At 37.1% G+C, this 22082-nt stretch overlaps 2 protein-coding genes across 7 annotated transcripts; one reads left to right on the top strand and one right to left on the bottom strand.

The window, feature by feature from the left end:
- Window positions 1-827: 827 nt before the first annotated feature.
- LOC145914745 (uncharacterized) lies at window positions 828-6000 on the top strand. 4 transcript variants are annotated; one of them, XM_083002580.1, is made up of 14 exons: window positions 828-1028; window positions 1478-1625; window positions 1790-1985; window positions 2058-2338; window positions 2919-3008; window positions 3074-3383; window positions 3448-3731; window positions 3846-3935; window positions 4009-4189; window positions 4274-4557; window positions 4631-4725; window positions 4838-4971; window positions 5083-5260; window positions 5319-6000. In XM_083002580.1, the coding sequence occupies exons 2-14, from the start codon at window positions 1489-1491 to the stop codon at window positions 5609-5611; spliced, it is 2553 nt and encodes an 850-aa protein (XP_082858706.1). In that variant the 5' UTR covers window positions 828-1028; window positions 1478-1488; the 3' UTR covers window positions 5612-6000. The 4 variants fall into 4 exon arrangements, with proteins under 4 accessions (XP_082858706.1, XP_082858705.1, XP_082858704.1 ...); XM_083002579.1 differs by having other exon boundaries at window positions 1460-1625; XM_083002578.1 differs by having other exon boundaries at window positions 1375-1625; window positions 4277-4557.
- A 135-nt stretch (window positions 6001-6135) lies between these two features.
- LOC145914744 (uncharacterized) lies at window positions 6136-20765 on the bottom strand. Of its 3 annotated transcripts, none has more exons than XM_083002574.1 (29): window positions 20450-20765; window positions 19797-20065; window positions 19056-19154; window positions 18936-19001; window positions 18817-18882; window positions 14203-14292; window positions 13944-14130; window positions 13524-13792; window positions 13244-13415; window positions 12923-13182; window positions 12497-12701; window positions 12184-12428; window positions 11915-12004; window positions 11188-11332; window positions 10984-11128; window positions 10652-10845; window positions 10092-10323; window positions 9678-9829; window positions 9484-9518; window positions 9280-9422; window positions 8972-9214; window positions 8351-8509; window positions 7878-7987; window positions 7646-7791; window positions 7371-7563; window positions 7171-7294; window positions 6816-6949; window positions 6551-6728; window positions 6136-6488 (listed from the first exon to the last, which is right to left on the bottom strand). In XM_083002574.1, the coding sequence occupies exons 1-29, from the start codon at window positions 20648-20650 to the stop codon at window positions 6211-6213; spliced, it is 4830 nt and encodes a 1609-aa protein (XP_082858700.1). In that variant the 5' UTR covers window positions 20651-20765; the 3' UTR covers window positions 6136-6210. The 3 variants fall into 3 exon arrangements, with proteins under 3 accessions (XP_082858700.1, XP_082858701.1, XP_082858702.1); XM_083002575.1 differs by having other exon boundaries at window positions 11915-11992; XM_083002576.1 differs by lacking the exon at window positions 20450-20765 and having other exon boundaries at window positions 18825-18882; window positions 19797-19937.
- Between the last annotated feature and the right edge of the window lie 1317 nt (window positions 20766-22082).

Raw genomic sequence — 22082 nt, 5'->3', positions numbered from 1 at the left:
ATTGCACAACTTTCCGGTGCACATAAAAGCAGTTATCATCATAAATTTTTAAGAATTATGGAATACGGGAATATTTTTTCACAGCAGCATTTCACTGTTGTGTCGTTCCTCTGTTAAGCATCTTTTCATAGGCCCAACGTAATCAACCACCTTCAAGGGTGGTCAAATTACCCGCTACAACAATAGGCCAGCGTAGGCCTATACGCTGCTGATATAGCATATGTGTAAGAGTTACCAATACACTGTATTACATGGGACCACCATCATTGAGATACCGTATTGTCGAACAGGTGAATATCGGGGTTTTGACTTCGCATAACAATGTCCACTGCTTGGTATGGAAGTTTGTAAGACCAAACACATTTAATAGTCCGTGGAATCATAAGCTTGTGCGTGGGCTGCCCTACACAGTTCTTTGGTGTAAACGTCACACAAACTTGACGGTAATTGATTATGAATATCACCTCAGAGCGTTTTATGTTGCTTGCTGTATTCCGATACAAATAGGGCATAGCCTGTGGTTGTAGGGAAACAGGCCGCAAAGTTTTGCTGCCTCGGTCGGTCTTGCCAATGCGAAACTGTTGGTGATTTAGCATTGCGCAATACAGGCCTACTCAATATTATGTTTCATCTATATATCACATGTATTATATTTACTGCAGGTTATGTACTTTGAGGCATAAATTCTCTGTACTGCAGAAAGACAAAATATCAGTGAGTATTTAAAAGTTGATTTCATTTTAGGCTTTGAAGAAACAATCGCAAAACCAAACGGGGGGTTACCCTTGTACAAAAGTTTTGTATCCCTTGTGAAAACAATTGCGATTGGATAATCTTACCATCCTGGCTGCCAGTTGCTTCAGATGGGAGGTGGTCAAAGTAACATAATGTCAGAGGCAAAATTTAACAAACATATTCTTCGTTACCTCAATTGCAAACAACATGAAGTTTTGAGGTTGAAAAGGCAATTATACCAATATGCCACCATCAAAAACATTTCAGAAAATGAGGGAAAAGTTTTTTATACAGTAAGTTAAACTATTTCTTAACAAACTTTTTTTTATTGTATAAATAGCAATTATTGTGCAAAAAAATTGTATTGCATTTATGTACTCAGGTATAATATTTTGTACAAAAAGCATGGGAGTTTGTGTTGGCCTACAACATTAGTTTTAAAACCCAATGTATGGAAAATTTATGCTTGCATATATACTAAAATACCACTACAACGATATTTATAAAATTGATTATTAAAAAATAATAAAATAAAATGATAAAATCTTTACCTAAAAAAAAGGAATGTGTTTGTTTTCGTTCTAATTTCTTTGTTTAGAAGATAATCATAATTAAAAAAAAATTATTTAACTTATGCAGTGTACCAATAGAACAGCACAGCAAGCCTTCAAAATTTTGCAAGATTTTGTGAGAAATTTTGTTTCAACTGAAATAGTGCTTCCAGATTTTATTATTGCAACAGAAGCAAAGAACATGCTACAACAAAACCTCAATATTGAAATAACTTTAAATTGTAATAAAGCAAGGGTCACTGGAAGAAAGGAAGATGTAAAACTAGTAAAACCCTTACTAAACAAAATGCTGGAGGTTAAACGTCTACAAGCTGAAAAGTAAGGGTTTTTTGATAAACCGTTTTCCTACTTGTATGTTTTCATCTCCTTTTTAAATTATTCAAAAATAAAATAAAATTATTGAGTAATATATTTTTTGCCTTGGGCTGCTTATGTACAACAGTTTCTACAACTCAGAAATATTTAATCTGTACAACTTTTAGACACTTGAAAAGTATTTGGCCCCGTCAAGAACATACTATTGTTGCTCCCAATCATCAGCTTGCAAGGTTTATTTGTGGTTCCATCTTCCATTATGAAGTTCTGAAAGCTGATGTCACTTTATATGCAACTGTTGTAATCCAAAGAGACAGGACGGCTAGAAACAAATTTGTTTTCAGATTCAGGGCAAAAAGGAAGGTAGTTTAATAAATGCATTGATTAATTTTCTTTCTGTTTACATGACAAGAATTTGTATTCAATATTTTTCAGAAATTATTTGCTTCTAGCAGCCATTTTGCCGCATTTTGTGAAAAGAGGTTAAAAAACTTCTTGGAAATGTACAAATGTTGCTTTAAACATTTCCACCCCAATTACTTATCATTGGCAAAAAGTATAAACCCTTCCTATTTTGAGCCAAGATATTCTAACTGTGAAAGTCTTTTGGTTTATTGGTATCAAAACCAACACAAGGTGTTTATTTGTGGGTGGAGAGATGAGGTGGATATCAAAGTTAAGGAATTTACCAAACACATTTGTGAACTTGTGCACAGGTATTTACATACTGTAAGTGTAAATTAGGGTTTCCCAAACTTTTTTGGTCGCATACCCCATTTTGTGAACCTGTTTTTACTCGAACCTCCTGTCTTACTTCGCATCATTTTGCAACGTATTCAACGTCGAAATTTCTACAAACAACATAAACAATAACGAATATCAACAAGCGATAAGTGTGAAGTCTTACGTCATAGACGCGTAGCGAAAGAAACAAAAGAAAGAAAAAATGTTTAAAACAACTTTGAAATCGTAAGACACAAGGATAGAGTAAGAACCATGTACGTATTGTAAAGCTTACGAAACCACTTATGAATCCAGTTATGAATCCCTGCAGTGATTACTGCTTATGCACTGGATAAAACATACCAAATTTTTTTTGAGGCATCATTACAGACCCCTGAGAAGTCCATGTGGACCACGGTTTGGGAATCCCTGGTGTAAATAATTAGGAAGTTATGACAGTATTTTAGTATACCTGTAGAATGACAAGCTCCATTACATTTGTATTGTATTAGTCCTGAATAATTTGTACTGTATTTAAGCATTTATGAAGTAAAATTATATGTTTTTATTTAGAAAGATTGTGCCATGCCTTCATGATAATAAGACTGTTGATAATCATTTAATGATTAACACAAAACCACTTAATAAAACAGCCACAATAAGGTAAGGGCCAAGTGTTAAATTTTACTTTTGTGACCACTTAAACAAGCACTTATCTATTTCACCAGTCAAAACAAGTCTAAAGTTTATGACGGGCAGTGTATTGTATTACAAAAGCCATCCCAAGAGGAGGTTACATTGAAAACACCTGTTTTCCAGCAATGTTCTGTTATGACAAAGATAAAACCCGAATCCAAGGTTGAAAACTTGGAACATTCAGTGGTGGCACCAAATCACATAATTGCCAGATTTATAAGGTATTCAGTTCATCACTATGAGCTTTTAAAAGCAGATTTTTTCCTGCATGCCACAGTGGTAATTTGCATACAAAAAAACACCAAAGATGAGTTTATCTACTGCTTTAGAAAAAAACAGCAGGTAAATATCTAAAAAAGCTTCCATAGTGTTACTAAATTAATTGTTTTGTTATTTTATTATTTAGGAGGAAAATGTTGGGGCTTTTGGAAAATATTGCAAAAACAGATTGGATAACATGTTAGAAAACTATATAAGCCGATACAAGTATTTTAACTCGGAGCACCTTGCTATAGTACAAGCACGAAAACCAATGTATTTTGAGAACAAATCTGAAGTTTTGAGTTGTAGAGTTTTGGTTGAGTGGCATTTGAAATTCAATGAGGTCCTAATTGTCGGTTTGAAAGATGAAGTGGAATTAAAAGTAGAGGAAATATCTGAAAATATTGACTTTTTTATATCGCAGTACAGGTATGTTACAATTTTGCAATTCATGTTCATTGCATTTTTTTAATTTGATGAAAAGTTCCATGTAAAAGTAATTTAGACATTATCTGAAATTGTTAGCTTTCATGATTTTTTTAGGCCAAACTCAGAAACTAAATCTCCTTTAACTAATCATACTGTTGGGGATTTTTGTAAATCAAAAACAAGGGTCTTTACTGCAAAAAACAGGTGGGTGATTTACTTGTTTTCATGACAAAACATTTTTTTTACATCATACTTTTTATAAACAAAAACTTTGTAGGCGTGGTAATTCACCTTGGGAATATGTAGTGGTTGCTCCAGACCAAATGGTTGCCAGGTTTATCAGGAACTCATCAAAACACTATGAAGCTCTTAAAGTGAAAGTGCAAGAACATGCAACAGTTGTTATCTTTTATAACATACGAGCAGGCAAACTTGTGTACAGTTTTCAAAGAAAAAAGGTGATATTTTTAGTAGTAATTTAGTGATTTCTTATTAAAAATCAAAAATATCAATAGAATAATGGCAGCATTAATTTATATTAGCAGGTATGTGTACCTGGTGACAATTTTTCAAGATTCTGTGAAGAAAGTTTGAATGCTGTGTTGAGCAATTACAATAGCCTTCAGAAATATTTCAATAGGAAACATCTCATGCTGGCAAAAGAAAACCATCCTAGGTGTTTTAGAAACAGTTCTGAAAATAAAAACGACAATACTTTTATGAAGTTGATCTTACACCAAAACAAAGTTTGCATTTGTGGTGTCAGAAGTGATGTGGATGCAAAAATGCATGAAATTGTTGAACATATTGATCAATTTAAAACAAGGTAAACCCACTAACAATCTTGCTTAGAATTATTACTTTATTTCAATTGTCTGACACTGACTTGTTTTGTGCAGAAAGAAAACACCTGTTGTAAGTAAGATTTCAAATTGTGAAAGGAATGAAAATCATGTACATCACTCTTTTTTGTGTGACAAAAGTGATTATAAAGGTTGTAACAATTGAACATGTATATAGAAATTTATTTTTGATTTCCTAGTTCACAAAAACATGGCAAATAAACTAAAATTGTATTTTTTAAATTTTAACTAACTTCAATTTAGATTTGCCACGAACATGGGATGATATGAATGGTCAGACTGTTTTGAAAGTAAACTTGCCAAAATCATCACTTGAATATAAGAAAGTTGTCAATCTCTTTATGCGGAGCCAACCAAGATCTACAACAATTGTAAATGTAAGTAAAATAATTGCATGCAGCTTATACTGAGTTTGCACTTTTCCGGTATATCTCCATGTGTAAAGTCCCTAAATGGCAAGTGCATATGTTTTTACATTGTTGCTGAAGGTACAAAGAATCCAAAACCCAGCTCTCCATCAGAAATACACCATTCACAAAAATAAAGTTAAGAAAAACTTGATTTCCAAAAATCCTGTTGACAGGGAACTCTTTCATGGGACCAACCATTCAGTTGTAGATAAAATCTGTGCTGATGGCTTTAACCGAGGGTTTTGTGGCAAAAATGGTAAGTCGTTTTGCACACTTGTAAACCATTGTTCGTTTGTTTGTGTTTTGTAATTTAGGAAACCTCTATGGAAAGGGAGTTTACTTTGCCACAACCTCAAAGTATTCACAGCGCTTCACAGATTCAAACATGGAGAAAGTCATGATTCTTGCACAAGTGTTAACTGGAGATTTTTGTAAAGGAAATGCATGTCTGATTGAACCACCTATCAAGCCTAGAGCCTCATCATCTCACAGATTATATGATAGTGTTGTAGACAGATGTAATTATCCAAGACAATTTGTCGTGTTTGGCGATGACAGTGTCTACCCATTGTATGTAATTACTTTTAAACTTTTTTCCCATCCTTAAATAATTTTTGCACTTTGCTGCAATGATATTTTTGCACGTACAAAATCCGTTAGTGTTTTCTTGACTTGAGTAAACTTTACAGATTTTATATTAATGTTTTGTTTTTATTTTGAAGTGGGAATTTCTGTTCTGTGGTTTTTCTTTCTGTGTTGTTCAACAACCAACTCTATTTATGTGTAAAAAAGAGAATGTATATCAGTTTAATCATGAACTTTACAATTCTGACAAGCAGAAAACTATTTATTTTGTTGCAATATTTCAGGTTACATTATCCATCATAGTGTAATTAATCTCATGTACCTTGTTATTATTATAAATACACCAGGTGAATCGTCATTAGTTTTTAATGAATTTATTTTTGAAGAGTTCAAAATAAGATCGTTCAATTATCTTTGTGATACAGTTGTATGATAAGGAATATAGTACAACACAGGATACAGTAAATTAACATTTGCATACAAAACAAACACTGTTATAGTAGCCGGAGTAATGCAGATGCCATGAAACTTCAATAAACACACAAATTTAGCAGAGAACAAAACACTGTTGCAAAATATGATGAAGAACAGCTGTAATTGCAATAAAACACGTAGTACAAACTAAAAAAAAGTTATCAGATATGTTGGGTAGGCACTGGCATCATTAAATACAACAAATATATAAGGTGCTGTAACATCATTCACCACAGAGTCATACAATCTGTATGCAGCTTCGGTCCCTGACTTTGAAGGTGGTGCATTATAAGACCCACTACCAAGGCAGTAATCTCCAGTGAGTACTTTGGCAAGAAACATTTGCTTGACTCCACTTTGATCACAATAGTCAATAGAAAATTTTGAATTCTTTGCAAAGTAAACTCCTTTTCCATAAACCGTAGCTAGCAACAATAAATTGAATTCATGAAAACGTAGGACACCAATATGAAGGGTATATACTAACCATTTTTGCCACAAAATCCACGATCAAAACCTAGATCACAGATTTTCTCTGCAACTGAATATGAGGTTCCATGGAAGAGATCTCTTTCCACAGGATTTTGGGTAAGCATGTGGTGCTCTATGTCTCTCTTGTGGATCTCATATTTTTGGTACAAAGATGGATTTTGAATTCTTTGAATCTATGTCAACACAATAGTGTATTTATACATTTTGCAGCATGTTAGTATTTACATCAGAGTTTTACTAGTCAAACTAAGTGTGCCAACCTTATCTATATGTGTGTATCTTGGACCACTTGCTGCAAATAGTTGGACAACTCTTTGGTACTCATATGAACTTGCAGGAACAATAACTTTGAGAACTTTGTTTCCTTCCATATGTTCCCAGTTTGGTGGTAGGTCTGCAAAACAAACAAAAATTGGTGCCATGCAAATAAAAGCTGGGCAATATATATTTAAACCTAATATAGCAATACCAGGATGTTTAGATTGTCATTTATTTCATTCAGTTGTAAAAATTATAAATTGGACAATGGTATACCCTGATTTTGGACAAAAACTCAGGTCGTTGGGGTAAAAACTGTTTGCATACAACAGGTCACTATCTAAATAGGTATTCTACCTTGCCAATCACTGACGCTGCGTGAAATATTTCCCTGTAGTCCATGATAAAAAAAATTTTTTGAAGGCAAATTAATTTTTATATCAGAACCATAAAGAGTCAGTGTACATTCTGTTTCCCTTCTCTGCAAATGTATTTCAACACAAAACTTGTTTTAATTACTTTAGGTAGAAAAAACAATCTTCTGGCGGCAAAAGTACCTCATGTGCATCTTCAACCAATCTTCCAACTCTTGCTGGCAAGTTTAGATTTTTACCTGAAACAGACCACTTCCAAGTACAGGTTTTTTGATACATGAATGTAGATTTTTGAAATTCAAAAACTAAGTTTTTAATAAATTCCTCCATTTTGCGGACATTCTCTGTCAAACCATACAGTGTGACCTCACACGGGCTGTATAAAAAGTAAAGATGCATTTTTGGTCAATCCTTGGAAAAAAAATCTTTGATAATTGACTTTCATAACATGAGCTTACTTTTGTTGGTAAACCACAACACAATATTTCATGGCAGTCTGATATATGTCAATCCACTCATGTTCAGTGAATTCCTTAATCTCCTCATATTGCAAAGGTTGATGACATGTTGCTTGTTTAATATGTTCTTCAACTAACTTGTGAACCTGTTTTTGTGAAAAGTGTCATAAGTTTTGGCCACATTCCAGGCTATTTAACTTTATTTTAAAACCTAGCAAGTATAAGTAAATACCTCCAGAAGCTCGGAATCATTTGTGCAGCAAACTGACAACATTTCTGGTTCTAAAATTTGGTTTAAAGTTTTCAAGGTGTTCATCTGTTGGGGCCCGATCTGTCGCAGTGCTGGGTTAATAAAACACATAGATATCAGAAACATGCACAACAAATTTGATCAAAGCTTTCATGAATTTTGCTGCTTGTGGCCATTACCAAGATACTGTTTACTAATACTTACATACATTATATCTAAATTTAGTTAATGTGTAGGGCAAATAAAAATATGACAATCGCAGTATCAACAGTCATTTTACTTGTGGCAAATGACCTTATATCAAATTATTCAAAGTATGTACAAAAAAATATCCCACTTTTTTCTTTAATGTTTGATAAGTAAATTTAATAAAATAAACACTCAAAACTCCCAAAACAAAAAAATAACATAACTAAATTGTCATTTTCCCCCAATCATTGGTGTTGTGCACTTACTCTTGGCTTCAACAAGATGTCGTTTAAAGCTGCTGACCACTGCCCCTTCAAAGATAACAATCTTTATGGTTTTTACCATGACAGGGTTGGTTTCGGCAAACATATCAATTGCCTTGGAAAATGCCTCACCCACATCATTTATATCCAAACCAATTGCACCTGAAGTGAAAAAGATAAAAAAAATGTAATCCCTAATAGATTTAACTGATAATATCAGCACAGACTTCATACTTGTGTGAACCTGCTATTGGTTAATGACCAAGTGTTTCGCTTGTAGCAAAATCATGGTCATAGCACAGGTTTTTGTCACTAAAATACAGAAGCGCATTGAAAAACAAAACAACGGAAGTCCTGTGTTGTTCAACATTATGTTCAATGTATCGTTTTTCCAAACCTTAGCGGTAGCGGCCATTGTTTGCCTGTACTATAGTAGACTCGGTTGTTGGCTCACAACAATCCGAATCTTTGTCTATTTGGCTCATCCCAAGTAGTTTATGCAGGTTTGAAATCCCAAGAATTCAAAATTTTGAAATTGTTCAAAGCATTTAAATTATGCAATTATGCAAAAATACACTATAATTAAAAATTTTGGAGTCTTATAGGTTTTTTAAATTCAGCTACCTGCACCAATTGTTGGAATTGCCACTGATGAAGCTTTTATCAACTCCGCATATTCCAGTGCCTCCTTGATTCTTTCAGCAAGAGGTTCAATGGAGTGTGGTGTGACTACATGTACCACAAATTTACACAGTAAATTCCATCCATCAGTCACTCGCACCATATTTGATTTTTGCACTGGTGAATTTTTGCACTGATCCTGGATCTGTGGCCCAGCTTTTTCAAAGATGGCCTTGGAAACAGTTCCTGTGGGAAAAACATGCTGTTTGGGATTGACATTAAAAGATAATGCTCTGTTTAAGTTATTTTACCCCAATCAAGGTGAAAATCTTTTCTACATCCATTTATTATAACGTCTGAGTTGTCTAATGTTATGTCACCCTGACAAATTACAACTTTAATTTTTCCATAAAAGCATTCATCTTTTGGGATGACCACACTTGAAGTTTGAACTCTAATTGATTGAAAGGAACATTTGTTAACTAAATAACCAAACAACTATAATGTCAACTTACTTTTGGTCTGTAGCAGAAGGATCTTGCCCTCTTTCCTATAAAATGCATCAAAACATAAAAAATTTAAATAGAAAATAAAAATGTGGCAGTGTTACACAGCTGACCTAACAATAGCAACAAAAATATCTTACAAGTTGCTTAAGAGTTAGTGTGTGACTGTGCAAAGCCCAGAAAATGGGTTTTCAAAGCTATACCTTTACAAAAACTTTGCAGCATTTTCTTTCTTCAAGTTCTGTGGTGAAGTTAACCCAATCAACTGAATGTAAATACGCAGACAGTCCTGGAGCAGAAACCTCAAGTTCAAATAAATGATATTTGGCAGATAAAGACCGAAACATTTCTGAAACTGAAAACAAATACAAAAATAATTATCAAAATTGGGTTTAACGAAAGTTATACTAAATACTTGCAGATCATCACAATTAAAGATACTGTTTTGCAAATACAATACCTCACACACATATTTAAAAAAAATAAATTGATGTGTTTCTTGACTGCTATAGTTTATAGCAGTTTAAAAATTAGTGAACTTTGTACATATCTAGATGCTCTTGTTTTCTTGTTTTATTTACAAATAAAGTTAACTTTAAAATAATTCCTAACTTTACCTTGTTGCACATGTTTATGTGGGCCTTCAACCATACAGACAGTTGGTGTAAAACTTATTTCAACTGATGATAGCAATTCCAAGGAACATCGATTGATAAAAAACTTTGAAAGTTCTTCTTCACACTGAAATTCACTTTTAGTGTGTTTATAATCATCGAGAAAAACTCTGATATTGTGCATGAGCTTCTGAATTTCCTCATGACATATTCCAACTACACTTATCATTTCGTTCTGAAAAAAAAAGATTTGTTTGTTTATTTTTTTTGTTCATTGTCTCTTTAAAATATTTGACTACAATTTTGCTTTGAATCATCACAGCTAAATGTATCAGTTTTGATCCAATAGAAATACCTTTAAATAGGGTATGCAGGTAAACAGGTGGAATATCAGATTGCATGAAACAACTGCACAGGTCACAATGTTAGAATGTGGGAAAATAAATTTTCACAAAAAAAAAAACAACTGCACTAGATCGCAATCTTTTTGATTACTACACTTAAGTGTTCTTGCAAATATTTTACTTAAATAAAAAAGATGAAAAATGCAAATTCACTGTCACCTGGACAAACACTTGTGTATCAATCCTTGTATCAAATACTTCTTTCCATTCTTTTAAATCAAATGTCTCAGGTAACACATCTGTTGCTTCCACAGCTTCATGCTTGACAAACTGCTCCAACATTTTAGAGGCAATGTCAAATTCCTTATTTCCGTTCGTAACCAGTTCAACATCATTATTGTAAATTAATAAACCTACAAAATAGAGGATAAACCTTTAAAAAAATACTATAAAATAAATATACCATTTATAACATGTCCATTGTAAATCATTAAACCCACAAACAAAACACAGCAAATAAATGAAACCAAACATTACTACAAAGTAAATACCATTTGAGTTATTCTTCAACAAATATTCATTGATTTTACTCTGCAATTCACAGGCAATAGAATCACTTTCACTAAAAATCTTCTTTAGGAACTGAATTTTGAAATGGTCACTGATTTCAGGAGATTTTTGAACTAACTTTTTATTCTGCAAAATATTTTTTTTTTGTTAATTTATTCATCACATTAAAGAAATTTATAACCAACCAAGTCGCGAAGTTCACATTGTATTTTCTCAACATCTTCGTCAGCTCCTTGAATTTCTATTCTCTGTTGTTCAACAGAGCAGTGAAAAGCATCATTCCCGTACTTTGTCTTAAGGTGTTTCTCAATTCCACAATTAGTGTAAATCCTGATAAAATGTTTGTCTGTTTTAGAAATCAATTCCTACTTTATAACATTAGTTTAAGACAGAGTTTTCTATCTGGAGGTTGTGATTTTATGAGGGTTTGCATGATGAATGTTATGGGTCACAAACAGTACACCAATGTCACAAAAACACAACATTTGACTGTAATATTTCACAAACTATGTCTCCAGACACTAATGATGGGTAACTATATAGACAGCGAAGTTGTTCAGCATTTTATTAAACTGCTATTAAATAAATCATCCACAAGTTACAGGACTGTAAACCACAAAATGCTCAAGAACAGTTTAATTAATTGAAAGGGGTCACTAGTGATAAGTGTGGGGTGCCCTGGTTTAAAAACTGTTGTGATCATTAAAGTGTAACATTTTTCGTACCCTGTATCGTATGATTTCGCACCCTGTAAACATTCCAACATTAATTGCACAGGAATGTGATTAGCCGCGTTCCCTATATAACCATGGTTGCATTACCCAATGGAGAGTCTTAATTTGTACATGCTATTGCTTGATGCTTTAGTCGAATACCAAAATACAACAGAAACTAAGAGAATTTTATACTTACAAGATAGCTTGAGTGGAACAAGTCTCTTTCAATGTAGTGACTTTCTTTGGTGTAACTGGTTTAGCAGAAGATGATTTTCTAAGTGCATTTCTACAAATCATTTATGGACAAATGGTTACGTGCTAATTACATCACATCGTAAAATAATATTTTGCAAAATTCATCTCAAATTCATATTAAATGCACACAATTTCAAAGTCGCTGTTTAACTGTCTGGAAATTTTAGATAGAGCTTGCTCAATTACAACAAAAAAGGCAGCTTTACTTACATTGCTTTCTCAATGTCCACCATTTTCTTCTCGCATTTATCCTTTTCACCAATAATGAAAACTTGATTTTGGCGAAAGCGTGCAAACACATTGCGAATTATGTCTCCTTGCTTGGTAAACAGATTTGGATCATTTTTGCGGATTCTGTGCAATAGATCAGATCTTTCTTCCATTTCAATAACATCATATTGATCAAAGAATGTTCCCACATATGAAGAGCAGTCACTAAATACACCTCTGTATCCCTAAAACGTATATAATTTTAAGAATTAGACTCTTATATTATACATGTTTTTTTACTAACACCACATACCACATGCAGCTCAATAACAATTTTTCCACCTCTAGGGTCAACAAGCACATTTCCTAACTCATTCAATGCAGCATTGATTGCTTGGAGATTGCAATCAACAACAAATCGGAGAATTTCCGTTTCCCTTCCAGTGCATTTGTACACAAAACATCTATTTTGAGATATTTCATATTGTGACAAATCCCTGATCATAGCCATTTGACAACTGAAAAACATTCACAGCACAATTCAGTTATTTTCAGAAGACAATGGTCAATGTGAAAGTAATTGATATAATATACAAAAAATAAAATACAATAGCATATTATTTCCAATAAAAAGATATTAATTTTTATGCTTACCACCCATTATCAAAGCATGTTAAAACCAGCAATCATGCTTCACAAAATAAAATAAATGTGTTATTCAAAATTATAAATTTTTTACCGCTTTTTCAGCTCTTGAATCTTGCTGTTAATATGACTTTTCTTTTGGTGCACTGCACCATTTTCCCCAACAAGACAAACAGCAGCACCTTCCACTTTTATACAAACATTGACATTGCCATGAAGTATATCACATTTACGGTGTATTTGTTTTATCAAAACATCATCACAGTCAATTTTGCACCCAGAATATTTTTTGAAAAAAATATTCACTTGACTTTTACAATCATTTTCAAATGAAACCTTTTCTTGTTCAGTGACCTAAAACAAAAATATAAATATTAAGTGCTTTTTTGTTATTGTGGAATCTACAGGAAAATACCTGGTTTATAGTGTTAAAATGAACAAAAAGTTCTTCTGATTTGAGCTGTATTGATACCCTACTTATAGAATGCATATTTTGTTTCAGTTTTTTGGTATGATGTTCACTTTCATTAATGAACTGAGCTACATTTTGATCCATCAGTTTTAAAGAGAAATGGTGTTTATAAGTCCTACATAAAAGGAAATTTCTTTTTGCATGTTGCTGTAAAAGTAACCAACAGAAAAAAAAGGGAGTATGATTTGAAAGTTTAGTTTCAATGAGGAAAACATCTTCTTACCTTGGTACCAGATTTTTTAAATGTTCTGTAATTTCTTCTATTTTTGAAGTAACTTCTTCTTTTAGGCCACAAACAACAACTTTGTTATTATACCATTGTACAAAAAGCTGATGATTTTCCTCATGTGACCTATCTTTGAAGTAGGAAGGATCCTTTGCAAAAGCTTTATCATAGTGAATTTTATTGAAGTATTTTTGTTCACTCATGAATAGCTTCAAGGCATTGTTTAGCTTCTCTTGGCAATAACTTGCAAAGTCATGAACAACCACCTTAAAAAAGATTGCAGAATTACAAATAATGCAACCATTGTGTAATCATACATGCCAATTCAGGAACTATGTTAAGATGATATTGGGTGCAGATTTATGCCTTTCGTAATTTATACTTACAAAAGTTCAAAAAGGTTACAAAAATTAACACCTGTCTTTCTTTTCTGTAGCTGTAAACAAATTTATCTTCAAGTTTTTTTTCTTTGCGAATGTACACAGTGGCAAATCCTTCGACATCTTCTTGAAGTGCTTTGTAATGTTTTTCAGAAAACTTAATAAACATAGCAACCTTCTGATCTGGTGCCTTTGCAACATATTCACGATATGATTCGACAACACTAAAAACATATCATTTTTCAGCAGGACATTGAAAATAAAATTATGCACTATGAGCAAACAACATTCCTCACCAGTGCTCCGAAGTTATGATGTCTTTTTCTAGACTTTCAATGATTCGCTCATGTGTATGTGAGTCCCCTTCATCATTATCAACACAATTTCTAAAATAAACAATTGCACTAAAGTGAGGTTTTCAGGCTTGGCAGCCCAGGCAATGCAGCCCAGCTGGATCAGCCACTTTTTCCTGACAAGTCGAAGCAAGATTTGAAAAATCAAGCTCCCGGTGAGGTTTGAACTCACGACCCTGGGCTAACCAGGCCCAACGCTCTACCAACTGAGCTACAGGAGCTCAGTGGTTTCACGGGGTATATTGTGGCCAAGGTACACTGGTGCGCAAGCGCACAACTTGCCAGGCAACCTTCACATATACGTAGGGGATCTCTACCACCGTATCAGATGACGCAGTAATATTTCATGCAATGGCATGATAGGCAGGATCGCCCCACTGCGCAGGTCCTTGCTTGGCGATCACAGCTAACGTATCGCGATCATGAGGTTTTCAGGCTTGGCAGCCCAGGCAATGCAGCCCAGCTGGATCAGCCACTTTTTCCTGACAAGTCGAAGCAAGATTTGAAAAATCAAGCTCCCGGTGAGGTTTGAACTCACGACCCTGGGCTAACCAGGCCCAACGCTCTACCAACTGAGCTACAGGAGCTCAGTGGTTTCACGGGGTATATTGTGGCCAAGGTACACTGGTGCGCAAGCGCACAACTTGCCAGGCAACCTTCACATATACGTAGGGGATCTCTACCACCGTATCAGATGACGCAGTAATATTTCATGCAATGGCATGATAGGCAGGATCGCCCCACTGCGCAGGTCCTTGCTTGGCGATCACAGCTAACGTATCGCGATCATGAGGTTTTCAGGCTTGGCAGCCCAGGCAATGCAGCCCAGCTGGATCAGCCACTTTTTCCTGACAAGTCGAAGCAAGATTTGAAAAATCAAGCTCCCGGTGAGGTTTGAACTCACGACCCTGGGCTAACCAGGCCCAACGCTCTACCAACTGAGCTACAGGAGCTCAGTGGTTTCACGGGGTATATTGTGGCCAAGGTACACTGGTGCGCAAGCGCACAACTTGCCAGGCAACCTTCACATATACGTAGGGGATCTCTACCACCGTATCAGATGACGCAGTAATATTTCATGCAATGGCATGATAGGCAGAATCGCCCCACTGCGCAGGTCCTTGCTTGGCGATCACAGCTAACGTATCGCGATCATGAGGTTTTCAGGCTTGGCAGCCCAGGCAATGCAGCCCAGCTGGATCAGCCACTTTTTCCTGACAAGTCGAAGCAAGATTTGAAAAATCAAGCTCCCGGTGAGGTTTGAACTCACGACCCTGGGCTAACCAGGCCCAACGCTCTACCAACTGAGCTACAGGAGCTCAGTGGTTTCACGGGGTATATTGTGGCCAAGGTACACTGGTGCGCAAGCGCACAACTTGCCAGGCAACCTTCACATATACGTAGGGGATCTCTACCACCGTATCAGATGACGCAGTAATATTTCATGCAATGGCATGATAGGCAGGATCGCCCCACTGCGCAGGTCCTTGCTTGGCGATCACAGCTAACGTATCGCGATCATGAGGTTTTCAGGCTTGGCAGCCCAGGCAATGCAGCCCAGCTGGATCAGCCACTTTTTCCTGACAAGTCGAAGCAAGATTTGAAAAATCAAGCTCCCGGTGAGGTTTGAACTCACGACCCTGGGCTAACCAGGCCCAACGCTCTACCAACTGAGCTACAGGAGCTCAGTGGTTTCACGGGGTATATTGTGGCCAAGGTACACTGGTGCGCAAGCGCACAACTTGCCAGGCAACCTTCACATATACGTAGGGGATCTCTACCACCGTATCAGATGACGCAGTAATATTTCATGCAATGGCATGATAGGCAGGATCGCCCCACTGCGCAGGTCCTTGCTTGGCGATCACAGCTAACGTATCGCGATCATGAGGTTTTCAGGCTTGGCAGCCCAGGCAATGCAGCCCAGCTGGATCAGCCACTTTTTCCTGACAAGTCGAAGCAAGATTTGAAAAATCAAGCTCCCGGTGAGGTTTGAACTCACGACCCTGGGCTAACCAGGCCCAACGCTCTACCAACTGAGCTACAGGAGCTCAGTGGTTTCACGGGGTATATTGTGGCCAAGGTACACTGGTGCGCAAGCGCACAACTTGCCAGGCAACCTTCACATATACGTAGGGGATCTCTACCACCGTATCAGATGACGCAGTAATATTTCATGCAATGGCATGATAGGCAGGATCGCCCCACTGCGCAGGTCCTTGCTTGGCGATCACAGCTAACGTATCGCGATCATGAGGTTTTCAGGCTTGGCAGCCCAGGCAATGCAGCCCAGCTGGATCAGCCACTTTTTCCTGACAAGTCGAAGCAAGATTTGAAAAATCAAGCTCCCGGTGAGGTTTGAACTCACGACCCTGGGCTAACCAGGCCCAACGCTCTACCAACTGAGCTACAGGAGCTCAGTGGTTTCACGGGGTATATTGTGGCCAAGGTACACTGGTGCGCAAGCGCACAACTTGCCAGGCAACCTTCACATATACGTAGGGGATCTCTACCACCGTATCAGATGACGCAGTAATATTTCATGCAATGGCATGATAGGCAGGATCGCCCCACTGCGCAGGTCCTTGCTTGGCGATCACAGCTAACGTATCGCGATCATGAGGTTTTCAGGCTTGGCAGCCCAGGCAATGCAGCCCAGCTGGATCAGCCACTTTTTCCTGACAAGTCGAAGCAAGATTTGAAAAATCAAGCTCCCGGTGAGGTTTGAACTCACGACCCTGGGCTAACCAGGCCCAACGCTCTACCAACTGAGCTACAGGAGCTCAGTGGTTTCACGGGGTATATTGTGGCCAAGGTACACTGGTGCGCAAGCGCACAACTTGCCAGGCAACCTTCACATATACGTAGGGGATCTCTACCACCGTATCAGATGACGCAGTAATATTTCATGCAATGGCATGATAGGCAGGATCGCCCCACTGCGCAGGTCCTTGCTTGGCGATCACAGCTAACGTATCGCGATCATGAGGTTTTCAGGCTTGGCAGCCCAGGCAATGCAGCCCAGCTGGATCAGCCACTTTTTCCTGACAAGTCGAAGCAAGATTTGAAAAATCAAGCTCCCGGTGAGGTTTGAACTCACGACCCTGGGCTAACCAGGCCCAACGCTCTACCAACTGAGCTACAGGAGCTCAGTGGTTTCACGGGGTATATTGTGGCCAAGGTACACTGGTGCGCAAGCGCACAACTTGCCAGGCAACCTTCACATATACGTAGGGGATCTCTACCACCGTATCAGATGACGCAGTAATATTTCATGCAATGGCATGATAGGCAGGATCGCCCCACTGCGCAGGTCCTTGCTTGGCGATCACAGCTAACGTATCGCGATCATGAGGTTTTCAGGCTTGGCAGCCCAGGCAATGCAGCCCAGCTGGATCAGCCACTTTTTCCTGACAAGTCGAAGCAAGATTTGAAAAATCAAGCTCCCGGTGAGGTTTGAACTCACGACCCTGGGCTAACCAGGCCCAACGCTCTACCAACTGAGCTACAGGAGCTCAGTGGTTTCACGGGGTATATTGTGGCCAAGGTACACTGGTGCGCAAGCGCACAACTTGCCAGGCAACCTTCACATATACGTAGGGGATCTCTACCACCGTATCAGATGACGCAGTAATATTTCATGCAATGGCATGATAGGCAGGATCGCCCCACTGCGCAGGTCCTTGCTTGGCGATCACAGCTAACGTATCGCGATCATGAGGTTTTCAGGCTTGGCAGCCCAGGCAATGCAGCCCAGCTGGATCAGCCACTTTTTCCTGACAAGTCGAAGCAAGATTTGAAAAATCAAGCTCCCGGTGAGGTTTGAACTCACGACCCTGGGCTAACCAGGCCCAACGCTCTACCAACTGAGCTACAGGAGCTCAGTGGTTTCACGGGGTATATTGTGGCCAAGGTACACTGGTGCGCAAGCGCACAACTTGCCAGGCAACCTTCACATATACGTAGGGGATCTCTACCACCGTATCAGATGACGCAGTAATATTTCATGCAATGGCATGATAGGCAGGATCGCCCCACTGCGCAGGTCCTTGCTTGGCGATCACAGCTAACGTATCGCGATCATGAGGTTTTCAGGCTTGGCAGCCCAGGCAATGCAGCCCAGCTGGATCAGCCACTTTTTCCTGACAAGTCGAAGCAAGATTTGAAAAATCAAGCTCCCGGTGAGGTTTGAACTCACGACCCTGGGCTAACCAGGCCCAACGCTCTACCAACTGAGCTACAGGAGCTCAGTGGTTTCACGGGGTATATTGTGGCCAAGGTACACTGGTGCGCAAGCGCACAACTTGCCAGGCAACCTTCACATATACGTAGGGGATCTCTACCACCGTATCAGATGACGCAGTAATATTTCATGCAATGGCATGATAGGCAGGATCGCCCCACTGCGCAGGTGCACTAAAGTGTTTATGATTTTATTTTGAAATGTTAAAAATTGAAACTACTATCCCAATTTGACAATTAACGATATGACATAACAGTCAAGATGTGTTTGACTTCCAACCAATACTAATAGAAGCACAGTAAGGTGGTACTTACTGACTAACATTTTTAGGTAAAGTAGAGACATTGCAGTCTTGATTTTGTGGCAATGAAAACACACCCCTAAAAAGATTTTTTTAGGCATTGGCAAAAAAATTACACAAGGTTACACTTACTGATTAACATTTGCAGGTAAATTAGAGACATTGCAGTCTTGATATTGTGGCATTGAAAAACCAAACCTAAAGAAATGTTTTTTAGGCATTGCCAAAATAATTACACAGGGCGACACTTACTGATTAACATTTGCAGGTGAGTTAGTTTCATCAGAGACGTTATGTTGAGGAGAAGAAACAGGAGTAATAATCGCAGGTTGCTGCAGTGGGCTTGGTTGACTACAAGTCAAACATTTTGCTTAGTTCATTTAAAAAACATCCTATTTGTTAAGGCCACAGTTAAACCAAGATTTTTTGAGAGAGTTGAGGCATAATATTTCCTCTGAGGATTTCAATCATGAAATGTTTATTGTATGCAATAACTTCATACAAATTTTTGGTTTAATTCTGCCCTGAACATTCTGATCCAGTTTATGGCAAAAATGTTGTGTGGAGGCAAGTATGAAATGTGATGAAGTAGTTGTTACCAAGGTAATCTTAATCCTGAAAAATCGCACCAAACATGAATAACAGAGACAAAATTACACGGCTTGCACATAGCAATCACATGTATGCGATTTGTGTACCCTCTGACAAATTATTCAAAGGATGCCTCACCCTATAATTCAAACAATGTAATCTCAATGGTCTCGTTGGTATTATAGGACATTGCCTAATCAAGGGATAGAATATGTTACAATGAAGGAACCAGTCTTGGATGGTGATATACTACATTGCAATAACAAACCGCTTACTAAAAAACATTTATTTGGGTCTTAAGACAAATCTTTGTTGCGCATTCTAGAAAATCATTTGGCTATGTTTTGTGCAATATAGTTATATACTTAATGCATGTAAAAATTCACTAACAATTTGTCTCACCACTGAGAAGATGAGGGTGATTGTGTTACATCAGTTCGAGGTTGACTTAGATTGCGCAACGTGTTTATTGCCTTGTGAACTTCGTTTTTGGTGCCTGTAATTCTAACTTTACCGTTATAAAATTCCTCATCCACATTGCTCCAATGACTGAGCACATTTTTGGCAGATTTCAAATGTTTTGGTTGCACATCTTCTTCAAATGACATAAAACCGATGATGAATTCATCCACCAACCTTACGCAACTGGCCTTTGCCTCATCTGGCGATGTCTAAAGATAATTAAGTTTTAGTTTTTCCATCGTATTGGCAGGTATAGATGATAATGACTTATTATAAGAAAAAACATATATTTTCATTTTCACAATAGAAAGTAAATTTATCCTTTTAGGTTTAAAAACAATACACTCCAACAAAATGACCGAAATGTTGAAATGGAATCGCCTGTATATTTATTTGTTTTGCTACATTGTGAACATGATATAAAAATCACTTGTGCAAGCAGAAAGAAAGGATGTGGTGGAACATATTTGAATGCTTTTGGATTTTTTTAAACTTACTAAGTTTTAATAAGTACACCACATAAATTCTCCGTCATACAAACACAAACTTGGAAAAAACAAATAAAAATAACATAATGATGTGTTATATTTTACCCCATTATTCACTTGTAGAATGATTTTCCCATCTGTCTCCAGGATTTCTTTAACACTGGCAACGTCACCAAGTTTTAGGCTCAGACGTTGTTTTATGTCAGGTCTTTTCTTGATGTAACCAAGAACATATTTATCTTGCACGACTTCCAAGGGTGTACTTTGTTGGCCACCCATAATGCTTGACCACAACCTTGTCAACATCGTTTTCCATAAAAGAGGTTAGTCAACAGATACATCCACATCTCACTTCAACTGATAATAACAACACGAACACGGCACTTGACAAAGTTATGATAATTATCAGTAACTACTTCCTAATGCTGGGATTCATGGACAAGTGAGTCATCTCAATACTGAAGGTAGTTTGACAGAAAATGCCTTGGTTTATATACAAGTTATATTCTCAGGGGTATATTCTTTTCTTAAAAAAATAAATTTTTGCAAAGCAGAAATTGCCAAGGAATATAAGCATGTCAATTTACACTTAAGCGAAAAAACGTCTGGAATTAAAGGTATTTTGTGCATCTGGCAGCAACTTGGCTTTGGTGTGCACTTTTGCTGCTTCGATATTGCGGAAAATCACAGCATATGAAACAAAAAACACTAAACAAAATAATAAATATGTTCTCCTCATTCTCTTGGTTAGTTTCAAAAGCTTGTGCGAAAGATATTTTAACATTTATGAAACTTTCCCAACTTAGTTAAACGCGCTAACAAACAAGCATATTATTCGACATTAGTTTAGATACCCTGTCATTTATCTTATCATAGAGAGTAAAGTCTTAATCGCCGCAAAAAAAACGCACACACTAATCTCTTTATTCAACTAATGCATTATTTATGTCCGCTGCATTGTGACGTAACAAGCAGTCACAACCATGAATGGTTCGTTGAAGGCAGAGTCACGCGAAACTAAAGTCTTCATCGCGGGAAAGCCCCTAGTAAGAAGGTCGTGTAGGACTTGCATTGCACTTATTATTTTTATAAATAGGCACTTGTACTTCATTATTACGGTCGCATTTAAGATTATTTTTTTTTTTACAACCTTATCCAATCTGACGCAAAAATTTATATATGATTAAATTTGATTATTGAAGCCATTATTGCGTCCTACAAAGCATCCTCCAGTATTGACTTCGGGTGTTGTCCTGTTAGCTGAATAGAAATCCAAATTTTGAAAATAACATTTAACACGGTTAAACAGCATATAGAAAACAATATCATAAGGTGCAATGCCAGGGCATCTAACTTATGTAGTACCGGATTAAGGCTCTGGTGGCCGTGCAGTGACACGCGGCGTTTTTCATGTAAAACTATCTTTTGCATTGCTTTGCCATAACTACTGAGTCGCCGTATATGATTGAAATGTCCTCTTAGTGTTTATCATCACAAGTACCCTGATATAACCACGTAACACTTGTCGCATTCTGTGCGATATGTCGCAAACTAAACCTTAAAGGGTAAACATGTTTGATAGTTATTGATTAAACGTGGGTTAGATATAGTTACGTAGTGTACCTTGTGTAATGCGTTTTAGTAACCTTAAGTAGGCCTATATTCAGCCCAAAGACAAATTGTGACAAGTGGCCTAAAAATAGATTATTTGCATTTCTAAAGAATTACGAATTCGATT

The sequence above is a fragment of the Ascidia mentula genome, chromosome 9, assembly GCF_947561715.1.
Source record: "Ascidia mentula chromosome 9, kaAscMent1.1, whole genome shotgun sequence".
Classification (NCBI taxonomy): Eukaryota; Metazoa; Chordata; class Ascidiacea; order Phlebobranchia; family Ascidiidae; genus Ascidia; species Ascidia mentula.
Note: the sequence above shows the minus strand (reverse complement) of the source record. Positions and strands in the feature narration are given on the sequence as shown.